The sequence below is a fragment of the Argentina silus genome (assembly GCF_951799395.1).
Source record: "Argentina silus genome assembly, chromosome: 6".
NCBI lineage: Eukaryota > Metazoa > Chordata > Actinopteri > Argentiniformes > Argentinidae > Argentina > Argentina silus.
In genome coordinates, this window is record NC_139660.1 from 16257838 (window position 1) to 16271217 (window position 13380).

Consider the following 13380-nt stretch of genomic DNA (forward strand, 5'->3'; position numbering starts at 1 on the left):
AGAAAAGGGTCGTCTACAGTGGATATATACCGGGTCGAACCATTTGGGTGTGTCTGAGGGGGAACGAAGAGGGAGGGATGGAATAGACCAAAGCCAAATACCTCTCCCTGGAGGACGCAATTTTTCTCAGCGTGCATTTGACAGGATTGAACATAGGAAATAATAATATAGCCTAAAAATAGATTGTCTTTCTATCTGATCTGTAAATTGAAGCTTTAGTATTCAATTCTTCAATTCTTCCATTTTGTCTTATATCAATTCAGGAAAGAAAAAACAGAAACACACAAACACACTGAAAAATAGAAATCTCTAACAATGCAAGTAAAATTAATAATAATTAGGCATACCATATATGTTTACTTTGTCAGATTTACAATAATAAAGTAAAACCGGTTTGCTGTTGATATCCTATTATCCTGAACAATTGTTTCATGCTGCCATCTGTCGGCAATAGCAATAATGTGGCTGCATAACGTGTCCGCACCCCACGAGCATAGGGGAACTCTTCTTTGGTGGCTTATATTTCATTGAATGCATATTTCAATGTTGCACACAGCTTTAGGAGCGTACCAAAAACATTACTGAGCAGATTATAATTATACGCTATTCTAACAGTGATAAATATAAAAAAGATTAAATAACAGCCAAAAAAAATCGTATAATAATGTTCAAATAAAGAATAACTATTGTAAACGACTAAGCTTCTTTTTTGATAGAAAAACTGGTATGTTCCGCTTCACTTCCGGTTCTCTAGCGACAACAACTTTCACGCATGGCGGTGGGGCACAGCAACTGTGCTGTTTAACTTGTTATCCTTTTAAATTCACAACACGTGCTTTTTGGAAACTGACAAGCTTAAACTCACACCAGAAATGAGTAAGAAGAAGTCTGATGGGCTGGGAAGAGCGCTGATAAAGGAGAGACTCAACGCAGGTCGAGGGAAGAAGAGGGGCGATTCTTGGGTATGGATTATGGCAATATCTAAAATCAGCTATCTAGCTAGCAGCGAAGTGTACAGGACCAGAGTGACACCAACTAGCCTGGTTAATAAATATAACAGCGTGTTTTTTAAAACTTCGTTAACTTAACATGTTTACTTATTTGATTGATTTCTGGCACTCAGATATAACATGTATTGATGGTTCATTTCATTTCATTTCCAGCTCCACACTAGTGAACTGAACGATGGCTACGATTGGGGTCGCCTCAACCTGCAGTCAGTCACCGAACAGAGCTCCATGGATGACTTCCTTGCCACTGCGGAGATGGCAGGGACAGAGTTTATTGCAGGTAGATATTCCTCCGCATGCAAGATAGAAGGACACATCATCTACCAGCTTGCCTCGAGTTAGATTGTTAACTGACAGAATATGTTTTCTCAGAAAAGCTCAACATCAAATTCGTGCCAGTGGCAGCTCGTGCAGGCTTACTCACAACAGAGGAGACCACAATGCTGAAGAAGCTACAGGAGGAGAATATGCAACTCCTTAGAATTCCACGTCGGTAAGCATAGTAGTTCCTTTCGGATAAGCTGTCCTTCTCGCCATCCCTGCATGTCTTGGTCTTTGCAGTGAGCTGTGCTGATGTTGCCATATCAATCTTCAAAACAAATGGAGAAATTGATTGACAATAGCTTGTTAATGTGATAGATATTGATGTGCTATTGCTGTGTTTTTTTTTTGCCTCCACATTAAAGGCCCCACTGGGATGAGAACACCAGCTCAGAAGTCCTTCAGCAAGCAGAGAGGGATAGCTTCCTAAAATGGAGACGAGAGCTTGCGCTGTATGTAACCCAACCCTTTGACTGAATCAAATCTTAGTGCTGCTTAGTGCACATAATGTTTCTACAGTGTGTGTACTCTGTGTCAACCTAATGTGTGTCTGTTATTTTGGTCTGAAAGGCTGGAAGAGGAACAAAAATTAATTCTCACCCCATTTGAGAGGAATTTGGATTTCTGGAGACAGCTTTGGAGGGTCATTGAGAGGAGGTAGGAATCGGAGCCTGGTCATATCTGAGTGTCAGTTGCTATTTTCTCAGTTTGAAATCAATGATGTTGATTTGTGAATCATTTTCCTTTGTGTGACAGTGGTAATGTTTTGAATTCTTCCTCCTCAGTGATGTGGTTATTCAGATTGTTGATGCCAGGAACCCTTTGCTGTTTCGTTGCCCTGACCTGGTAAGTCAGATGACCTTCACTAAGGTTGTCATCTAAAATGCTGAAATATCTCAAACATTATTGATATTTTCATCATCTGAAAATAATGCAAGACAGTTTTTGTGGATGTGGGGCTACAGTAGGAGTGATTGACAACCTGCCCTACAGAACTGATGGCATGGTAAACCCTCGTGTAGGCCAATTTCACTAGATTCAAGATTCTTAATTTGTCACGTGCAAGTATACAGTGAAATGCAAAAGTGACAGTGCCACAGAGTAGTGCAACAATAAGTTTAAAAATAAATAGAATATAAACAGCAGTGTAAGCAATGTACACAATGGAATGGCTATATACAATGGCAATGACAGGTTGACAGTACAGTTAATCAGTTAATTACAGTGAAAGATGAGTCTGCAATGGGTAATTATGTGTGTGCGTATGTGTTATGATGTCAGTGAGTGTGTGAGTGACTTGAGGGGGACACTGGTGGGGTCATCGTTGATGATCCTGATGGCATGGGGGAAGAAACTCAGTCTAAGCCTCTCTGTTCTTGCTGCATGACAGCGAAGGCGTTTACCTGACCACAGCAGCTGGAACAGTCCATTTTTCGGGTGGTGAGGGTCCTTCATTGTCCTGCAGGCTCTGGACCTACACCTCCTGGTGTACAGGACATGGAGGGGGGGGTTGGAGCTCCCATGGGTTAGGGTTAGGGTTAGCCACGGGTCTATAGTCATTCAAGCAGGCTGGGGAGGTGATCTTGGGCACAGGGACGATGGAGGATCTTTTGAAACAGGTGGGTACGACTACACTACACTAATTGATCCTGGTGTTTTTAGGAGTGCTATGTGAAGGAGGTGTCCCAGGACAAGGTGAACATGATAATGGTGAACAAAGCGGACCTGCTGACCCGGGAGCAGCGGCGGGTCTGGGCCAGACACTTCCAGAAAGAGGGCCTGCGGGCTGTGTTCTGGTCCGCCCTAGCAGAGAACGAAAGGTTGGAGGCTGAGGAGAAGGTAAGGAGTCAGTCTGTTTTTATTAAGGGAAAGCGTGTTTGCTTTACAGTGTTTGCCTTACAGTGTGTTTGCCTCTCAAATAAATCAGAAATAAAAATGAAGGCATTTCCACGGAAAAGTTAATTTCCATGGAATAATGAACTGACTACTCAATGTCTCAATCCTGTCCCCACAGGCAATGGAACAGGAGGTCCAGGAGGACGAACAGCAGGTCGAACAGAGTGATGCAGAAGACGAGGGAATGCCAGACAACAATGTTTCAATACAAAGAGGAGGAGGAAAAGGGGAGGTGGAAGATGATGAGGAGGAGGAGGACGATGGGGAAAGCGGCATGGAGGAAGAGCAGCAGAGAGGGAAGCAGTTTAAAGACTGTGTAGAGGAGGAGGGCACAGACGGCAGCTCATCTGATGAAGAAGAGGGTATAGACTCGACTCAGGGTTCTACCTTCCACAACTCAAGTCGCTTGCTGCAGAAAGATGAGCTGCTGGCGGTGTTTAAGTCAGCCCACTCTGGGCCTAAGCTTAAAGAGGGTCAGATCACAGTGGGACTGGTGAGTAGGCTACACACTGACCCACACACTGGTGATCACTACATGCATGCTGTCAACACCAGCTCTTGGAAGTGGAATGATTGGCACATTTTTGTTTCATGGATATTTATTTGGGATATCGCACACAGTTCTTAGTGATGTTCTCTCAACAGGTGGGTTATCCTAATGTCGGCAAAAGTTCCACCATCAACACCATTATGAGAAATAAAAAGGTGTCCGTTTCAGCCACACCTGGGCACACCAAGCACTTCCAGGTAAAGTACTGCTCTCTGATCTACCAGGTAAAAAAAAGAAGGAAAAAAAGCTCATTTTGTAGGGCATTAGGAGGGCTAACCTTTGGTGCGTGTGTGTTCCAGACGCTGTTTGTGGAGCCAGGCCTGTGTCTGTGTGATTGCCCCGGCCTGGTCATGCCCTCCTTTGTGTGCACTAAAGCTGAGATGATCTGTTGTGGGATCCTGCCCATCGACCAGATGAGGGACTGCGTGCCGGCTATCTCTCTCATATCCTTCACTTACCACCCCTCTGCACTACCCTGCTGCCCCAGGGCAATCACTACGCCCAGTTGGTGTTGCATCAGTTGAATCAAATGGCGCTCGACAACTTCCTTTGTTATGGTTAATACCTTCTCATTGTCAATGAGTGGATAATATTGTAAAGTAGCACTTATTTTCTTACAATTGATCATTTATTAATCTCTTTTCCTTACTGTGTAATTGTGTTACATTTATCTGTAAAAACATATAAAGAAATTAAGATCACAATCATTTATTTGATGTTGCTGAGGTAAATTAGTTTTCAGATAGTTGATTTGGTGTTCAGTGTGGTTGAGCCCTTAACAGACTGGTTACGTGTGTCAGACAATCCCTCGTGAAGTGTTGGAGGGCACCTATGGCATCAACATCATCCGCCCACGAGAGGATGAGGACCCAGACCGTGTACCCACCTATGAGGAGCTGCTAATGGCTTATGGATGTAAGACCATGCGCTTACAGCACTGTACAGTGTAGAACAGTAGGATACCAGGCAGACATAGTTGACGCCAGCCCAAAACCTGAGGACAATTGAGGGTCTCATGTTCAAATCTGACCCATGACACCAGAGTAACTCAGGATAGTAATGATGTCACAGCAAATCACTGACACTGTTATTTGCTCTTCTTTCTCAGACATGAGGGGCTTCATGACAACACACGGCCAGCCCGACGGGTCACGATCAGCACGCTACATCCTCAAGGATTACGTCAATGTAGGTTCACCATATATATTTTCTCTATGTATTTTTGTGCTGTACATACAAGCCTGGGAATCTGGGCAGTAATGTGCTAGCTAGCTTGTCTGTTAGCCTCAGCCACTCTAACATGTTGTTTTTGACCACTTCCAGGGGAAGCTCCTGTATTGCCACCCTCCTCCCAACTATAATGTTGAGGACTTCCAGCCCCAGCATAGAAAGTTCCTGTATGGTGAGACAGAGGGTGAGGACCCCAATAAGACAGCAGGCAAACAGCACAAAATCAGGAGGATTGAGAATATGGTTGACAAGAACTTCTTTCATCAGGTAAAGCATCTCTGAGGAAATATAGGACAGCAAATAAATAATTATTTATGCTGTCTCAAATGTGGAAAATAGATATTTACTGTCATGATCATAGAAACTGATTGTAGCTCCTTCACTTAAGAGAGGAACATTCTGATATTGACCCAGTTGTTATGTTATTATTTTGTTGCAGAATAATGTGCGGGCGCTCACCAAAGGGGTCCAGCATTTCATGGGTTACAAGCCAGGGAATGGCCCTGTAGGCAACCCTGAGAAACCGGGCTCCGTGCCCCCTGGAAGCAAGCCCTGGAAGAAACACGGCAACAGAAACAAGAAGGAGAAAGTGCGCAGGCTCACTGGGCACTTAGATGCCTGATGATCATCTATGAACTGCTTGATATCACTGATAATATGGAGTGGAACAGAGTATTAAACACCAAGGGCATTTCTACAGGAATTAGTACTTTTGTGTTCCTTGATGGTCTTCATTAACCTCCGTTATGCAGTATGGAGAATCTGGAATAGGTTGTCTTTTGATAGAATTGTCTCAAAAGTACCATACAGACTTGAAGGTCATCAAGCAGTGCAGTACATTCCACTATTTTATCTTATTATCATGTGGTCATTTTTGAGTTGTGCAACCAATCTCACAGAACTGATCAACGATAGTGAATCATCCAGAGGACATTCATTTGTAAGGAGATCATTCAGATTTTAATACAGGTTCTGCATCTCTGTTTTTTGTGTGTTTTTTTTAAATGGAAAAATACAAGACTCTACTGTATTTAATAGACAATAATTACTTGGGGTCCCTAAACTCTGGGAACTGTCTTGTAATCTGTTTATGTACAGTTGTGGATGAATGTCTTTGAAATAAGGCAACAACACATTCCTTATATAAATGGTGATATATTTCAGAGTGTATTTGTGTAAATATCTGCGCTTTGGTCGTTTACCGTTATTTGCCATGGTTTATCATTATTTCCCTCTTCACTTGTAATGCTCACCACACCTATAGGCTATTATATTAGAGTGGACCTATTACATTTACAGTAGCCAAATATAAAGTTAAATAATCAACTTAGAAATCATGTAAAATGTGGATAGGTGTAATTTGATATGCTCTGATCCACGTCGCTCCATTTGTGAGTGCAGTTAAGTGTTACACGAGGGCACAATGCGCGCGCCTCTCATACTAGTGGTGAGTTAAGAACACCTGCACAAATTCGAGCTAGAGGTAGTGCCACCTGGTCAGCACAGTATTCGACATATGCTCCTACAGCTGATGCAATTTACCCATCGTAGCAATATGGGAAAATACACCGTTCACTTAGAAGAGCAGAACAAAGTCGATAATCTCCTTTTTGACTTGAATTCTTGCTGGCGCCATTGGTTCTCAGACAAACAGAAAGTTTGCATCCCCATCGGACTAAGTTTTTTTTCTGCGCTACTTTTGCTCGTGTCATGCTTTTCGTAAGTAGGTGGACAATTTCGCATAATGAGTGCATGCATTTGCATGACTTGTGATTTTTGAACCTTCGTTTATCCTACTTGTTCAAGCGTTATAGCGTTTCGGAGGTGCAGAATGCGGGGCAGAAATTCAAGCGACGAAGCGGCTGGTTACTTCTACTGCTTTCTTGGAAATGTGTGCAATGCAGTCGGGGCTATTCTCTCTAATCAGCTGGCTTTGCAGGTGAGAGCACATCTGACCTGTACAGTCTCCACTCTCCAGCTTGTAAACAAACATGCATAAGGCCTTTATTTAATTATGCTGCATACTGTACATCTCCATCTTCCACATTGATTGCTCTATAGGTCTTAATGGGTGGTTTTATGGCTGCTGTCGATGCTGTTCATTTAATTTCCATCCTCTTCCCGATATGCTTGTGTTGGAACTCCAGAACAGGTAAGAGGAGATCATTTCAACTTTTCAAGGATTCCTTTCTATCCCACTCAACACACACTCTTTCCTCAAGAGCATTACAATGCTTACACTATAAATGCCATGGATATACATCTAATGGGGTTGAATTCTGTGTGTAGAGAGAATTCTTAGTGCTGTAGACCCATGGCATGACTTTCTCTTTGTTTCTTGTCATTCAAACCTTTAATCATATGACAGGATACACTATCTATCTCAATGTATTTACACAGGCAAAATAGCTCAGAGCTGTGTGAGATGACCTATGAAGCCTAACACTATTCAAATGAGTCTGAACAAGAGCTCTCAGATGCAGTTCTAGATACCAATAGAGTGCAAACCTAACCGGCAATGGGCAACAGTTATGACAATACACTATCACAATAAACTTGAACTGACATGACATAATTTGAATGAAACCCTCAAACCTTGCACACCTTTCCACTTCCCTCAGAGAAGAGACTGAGGATGATGCGGAAGCGAAGGAGGCAGAATCTCATTGTCGTGTCTTTGCTGTTGGTGGTTGTGGTGGGAGGAGGGAGTTACCTGAACTCCAGAGCCGGCCTCTGGCCAGCAGACAGGCCCTTCGCTGGAAGGATACTTCTCAATTATCTCCTGCAAGTAAGTACAGTAAAGTGTGTATGTGTGTGTGTGTGTGTGTGTGTGTGTGTGTGTTTTTTTAACCGGTTAAAAGCTAAATATTCTGTCTCCTTGGGCAGGACAACACTAAAGTCCTGGGCTACGTGCTTGGCCTGCTGTCTTTTGTCATTGCCTGGACCTCCAGGTTCCCTGCCCTCTCTAGAGCAGTGAGTGACACCTCACCATATCGTATGCTCATTCATGCCTGAGTTTCCATGTGTTCCATGTTGTCACAAAAGCACCACTAAGTGTAGTGTATGTGTAATTTCAAAAAGCACAACCCTGCATAACAATGCGTTAAGCACTTCAATCTCTTGTATTTTAGCACAGAGGGGAGATGGGTTCAACGGTCCATGTGTCCTCTACAATGTTGTGCTCCCTGGCTGGTGTCCTCTACACCTCTGCCATATTGCTCTACGATACCCAGTATGAGTTTGTCCTGAGAGCCATGCCATGGCTACTGACGTCAACATGCTCTGCAGCTCTGGACCTGGTTGTATCCTTCCTTAGCTTATGAACAGCACTCCTTAGCATACAGTGTGCATAGAATATCAGTACATTTCCATGAATGGACTATGGCCAATTTGAATTGACCCTCCCATCCAGCCTCCAGTGCAGCTGTGATTGGCCCCACCTTAACCTTAGCCTATCAGATCGTGGTCCTCTCCTGGTGCAGAAGGGGCACCAGACAGCAGTCTGGAGGGCGTACTCCAGACACAGAGAGCCTCCTGGGGGACTCCTCCCCCCCTTCTCAGAACAGCCCCAGAACGAAGACCCACAAGAAACACACAGTAGGTCTTTGGGGATTTGAGTACTGTCCTGGAAGTCTGTTATGCCTGTGTAGAACAAATGGGCTTAAAAAATGTTATGCTTTTTCATTTGTCATTTTTTCTTATTGCCCTGCTTGAGTACTCTTTATTTTTTTCCTCATACTCTTTATTTGCTCATTCTCTCCTGTTTTGCCTTGGTCTCATTTTCCTCATAAGTTGGGCTTGGACGGGGCTCCTCCCCACGCTCCTTCAAACAATAATAACCTCACCAAGATGACTGACATGGGACACTACATGGATGTCAACATTCAGCCTGTGAGAAAGGTGAGCAAATATAACAAATCTACATGTAAAGTATACCAAGTGACACACCGTAAATCAATGTTCCATGGGATTGAAGTGTAATTCAAGTCTTCCATCCACTCCCCCTGAATTAGAAGATGCTTTTCTCAGTTAGACCTGTCCTATATTCCTTGAAATTTGATGACATTTGTCCCAGAGACCATATGGGTGTTTAGCAGGTGTGTCTGAAGGAGGTAACTCTCTCCAGGGAGGGGGTGTCGAAGAGCCAGCCCCTCAAGAGGACAGTACGGGTGGTGAGAGTGGACGAGACCTGCTTCTTAGATTCCTCCACTGACTCCTCATCCCTCAACTCTGATCTGGAGGTCAGCACTTTTATTAACCAATATGCCTATATCTCTCATCCTTTATATGGATCTTACTTTTTTATACATACAGTACCAGTCAAAAGTTTGGACACACCTTGCCAAGAGAGTGCAAAGCTGTCATCAAAGCAAAAGGTGGCTACTTTGAAGAATCTAAAATATAAAACATATTCTGGTTTGTTTAACACTTTTTTGTTTACTACATAATTTCATATGTGTTCCTTCATAGTTTTGATGTCTTCAATATTAATCTACAATGTAGAAAATAATAGAAGTAAAGAAAAACCATTGAATGAGAAGGTGTGTCCAAACTTTTGACTGGTACTGTATATTATAGTTTGAAAATCACTGTAATGGGATATGGTTCAGGTCCTTTTGAGTTTGTGAGGGACACCAAACAATGAAGGGGTGTGACCTGTTAAACCAAATTGTGCCACTAGGTGGTGATGGTGTGTAGAGAATGGTGAATGGAGCATGTTGGGTGCTTGAGGTGAGAGCTGGTGCATTTCAACTGTCTGAAGATAGGCTAATACAGTGTCAAGAAATGATTGTAAAACCAAGACCTTGATCATTATGCTCTTCTGATAGCTTCTCTTTGCCAGTGTACAAGTTTACTTCTTTATACTTAGAATGCCACTCTGAACTCCTTTTTGGCTTTATGGACTTTTCCACTATTCTTGTACATCGGCATTTACAGACAACCTGTCTACCTCATGTTTAGGAAAATAGTCTACAAGGAGGGAGGGAGATGTCTTTCAGTGACCTGTAGCAAGGCATGCAGACTTTGTCCCTCAATCAGTCACAACAATTGAATACTTGTGCTCTCAGTGGCTGTGCAGAAAGCCAAGTCTTGGAGGATGTCATTTAATCTGAAACAAAGGCAAATGGTGTGAGAGAAAACAATTGGAACTTCATACTATTCACAAAACAGGAAAAAGCAAATGATGTGAACCTCCCACAGCTTAGTGTGCTAAAGAGCAGCAGGGCCCGAAGAAGTGTTCTGAAAGTACCATAGTTGCCATGGTTGAATTGTCATCGTCCTTAATGTCAGTAGTGACAATCAACATCTTTATGGGCTGCAGATTGGTTATGATATAAAACACTTGGTGGTTCTGTTACACTTCTAGTCACTAAGTAATATGATGGGGGGGGGGGGGGGGGGGGGAGGGAGAAGGAGAACAACAACCAACTGTTGTTCGGTTTACACACATTGTGTAATGTTTAATTTCTCACACTTATAGAGTACAAACCATGCAATATAAACTGCCTGGAGCACGTCTGACCCTTTGTCTTTGGGAAGTGCTATCCTGGATCATAAAAAATAAAATGTTATATATATATATATATATATACACATACATACATATAAATATACATACATACATATAAATACTGCACACTTGGCTTATGAAGGACCCAGTTGTAGAGTTGTTGGATGAGACTAATTTGGAGAACAAATGTCCTATAGATATAAAGGAAGATATTTTGGTGTACAACCGAACAATATTGGAAGCATTTGCATAAACCATGAAGTTTAATTAAATAGTTTCGGGCTGTTTTGCATATCACCATAATTGCTTTTGCATTGGAATCCCATGAGGAAATAGGAAAGGCCTTTTGCAATTTGCTGCCTGTATAAACTCACCACAGAGCTCTGTGAAATCTGGCTCTGTGTCTTAAAAACAGCCGCAACCACCAGAAGGACTGCTTGGAATTCTCTTCTGTATTGTGTTTCTGGCTCATTTCTGTATTGTGTTTCTGGCAAATTTCTGCTGAGTGCTCGTTCTAGCGGGGTTAGGGTGAGGCGGAGGGGTTGAGTTGTTTGAGATTTGCCTTGTGGCCCAATTGTTCTGCTGTTAAAGATCTTTGATTAAAGACCAGGGCTGGGCCAGTCTACCTCGGAAGCCGGACAAAATGGTTGCCTAGTCTATAGGGGATTGGGCACTGGCCTCTGCTATTTTGGGAGCTGTTTACGGTCTCTGTGTCATGCCTGTCGGACAGGGGCTTGCCTTGACATTTTGGACGCTGAGGACAAATGAGGTGATTGGCTGAACAACGCTCAAACCAGTAACAACGCTGAGGACACTTGTCAAGTGTGCCATAGGTTGCAGTAAACTATTTTAGAGCAGTTATGCTTTGTGCTAATGGGGTTAAAGTATTCAATGTAATGTAGACAATGGTCCTAATGAATAAACTGTGTATTATTGGGGAGAAATGTGTCAGTTAAGTATGCATCATGGCATCATTACCGTATTAACAGAACCATTTTCTTCTCTCCAGTGGGATTTTGAAGAGGCACATGCACAGTGGAGCAAAACTCAAAAAGAGCAGGAGAGAGTGGATGAGTTTCCCCTGCAGGAATGGCCAAAGAATCCAAATTAAGCCCCAAACCCATGGGCCTCTGCAGCTGTGGCATCTCTGGAGTAGCAGAGAAGAGAGTTTCTGACTGGCAGATTGTGTGACAGTGGCATGCCCGTTCCATGCATGGGTAAATGACCAGGAGATATTTTCTTGCATCATATTGTGTCAGATCTACAGTTGGTATATATGTATATTACCAAGTAATAAAAGTATTCCTCATCTCATATCATCTCATGCTTTTTTTGAGTGTAATATAAGTCACTGTTTTGTAATCATAACCAACATGGACATTGATCCAGCAGGTTTTTTGTAGTGAAAGATAGATTGAATGACTGGGTTAAAAGACTGTGACACACTGTGTGGGCTTGTCTCTGTCTTGTGATTCTCTTTGTCGATGTGTTTGACTAGAGATGCTGTCAACACTCGGGCGGCATCGCAGACAGTTTTCCTGTAATGGGTTTGCACCGCTGATAGAACGGATGAGACCCAAACTGGCTTTTGCATGGACTGCACTAAATAAAGACACCCATTAGGGATGTCACATAGAGCTCCTCTAATAAAACAATATCGCTCCCCGGCCGCCTTGCAAGGTCAAGGGGTGACTTCCTGTATTTTGGTAGTCAGGCTTGGTTATCAGGGCTGAACTGCAAAAAGACCCAAGTAAACCTGATAAGAGCCAGACGAGACGTCAAGGGACTCCTTTGTCTCCCATTCCAGTAGCTAGCTCCTGCTCTGTCTGGTCCCCATGTGTTCAACTTGCAGAACATCTGGTGCCAAAGTCACAGACTGGTTTTAACTGATTGGCATTGAAGGGAGTTCCCTCAGTTCTGATAATAGGACAATACATAGATTAGAGCAAAGTCGCGAAGCACATTCTTCTCCTGCCCATTACATTTCCTTTGGTGACATATCTGCTGAAGACAAGTTAGTCTGTCAAGAAATGAGGAGTAACCAAGCAATGGCTGACTATAGACTGTGGGCGTTCATCATTTATTTTCATATAGTCAATTAAACAAATCATGAATTGTCATGAAAAAAGTCCACATCTGGTATGCTCTAGCCTCTAACACATAAATAGATGCCTCCAATTAGGCAGAAACCAGCACATACTTGCGTACTTGCAGCTCGTCAAGCCCACACTGCCTTGTTCACTGATGTGTGTATTCTGATGTCATCTGAATGCTGACCTGGCATTACCCAGCCTCAGTGTTCTGAGGGGCCAGGCTCCGAGGTTTATTCTTTTCCCTTCTGAGACTAGAGAAAATCAAAACAAACTGTCTCGTCCATATAAATAGGTGGAATTCTGTTTGCACAACTGACTGGGAGCAAGGATTAGAACATCTGAGGCAGCAGTCGTGAATGGGGTTTCTTGTTTTTCTTTAGGATTGCCGCACACGTCACTGATTGCCCGCTCTAAAAGGAATTCTCAATTAAATTCAGCACAATTGTATTAGTCCCCTAGGTCCTAGGGGCAATTAGAAGGGCATTGTCAATACAGGCAGCAATAATCACATATAGATACATCCACACATTATATATACTACAGTACAGCACACAACATCAACATGACAGGCCATAAACTAAAACTGGCCCAGAGTGTATTCAATGTATTGCCATATATCATACTATTACATCCCTCCAGTACACTGTATATCCTTGTTTTGCATGGATATGATTTGACCAATGATAGCATATGTTGTTATGTCAATGGATGATATGACATTACTTTCAGAAATGCATAGCCTAGTTCTCAATGTGACACTAAGCACAC

At 42.8% G+C, this 13380-nt stretch overlaps 2 protein-coding genes across 2 annotated transcripts; both read left to right on the forward strand.

The window, feature by feature from the left end:
• Positions 1–769: 769 nt before the first annotated feature.
• lsg1 (large 60S subunit nuclear export GTPase 1) lies at positions 770–6170 on the forward strand. The gene is made up of 14 exons (XM_083671236.1): positions 770–962; positions 1164–1290; positions 1383–1503; positions 1697–1783; positions 1902–1988; positions 2117–2177; positions 2994–3170; positions 3346–3720; positions 3873–3974; positions 4077–4219; positions 4568–4692; positions 4886–4965; positions 5101–5274; positions 5447–6170. Exons 1-14 carry the CDS (start codon positions 873–875, stop codon positions 5627–5629), a joined length of 1932 nt encoding a protein of 643 aa, XP_083527362.1. The 5' UTR covers positions 770–872; the 3' UTR covers positions 5630–6170.
• Positions 6171–6838: 668 nt separating this feature from the next.
• On the forward strand, positions 6839–11710 carry tmem44 (transmembrane protein 44; the record flags this gene model as incomplete). The annotated part of the gene is given in 10 exon segments (XM_083672317.1): positions 6839–6946; positions 7069–7159; positions 7629–7795; positions 7894–7980; positions 8139–8309; positions 8467–8604; positions 8800–8907; positions 9105–9248; positions 11529–11624; positions 11627–11710. Coding segments are annotated over 10 exon segments (1194 nt in total).
• Between the last annotated feature and the right edge of the window lie 1670 nt (positions 11711–13380).

Excerpts from the sequence above, each read along its gene's own strand:
- lsg1 (XM_083671236.1), top strand. The coding sequence starts at position 873 with ATGAGTAAGAAGAAGTCTGATGGGCTGGGAAGAGCGCTGATAAAGGAG. Across the intron at positions 1,989-2,116 it reads TGGAGGGTCATTGAGAGGAG|TGATGTGGTTATTCAGATTG; the intron begins GTAGGAATCGGA and ends CTTCCTCCTCAG. Across the intron at positions 3,171-3,345 it reads GGTTGGAGGCTGAGGAGAAG|GCAATGGAACAGGAGGTCCA; the intron begins GTAAGGAGTCAG and ends CTGTCCCCACAG.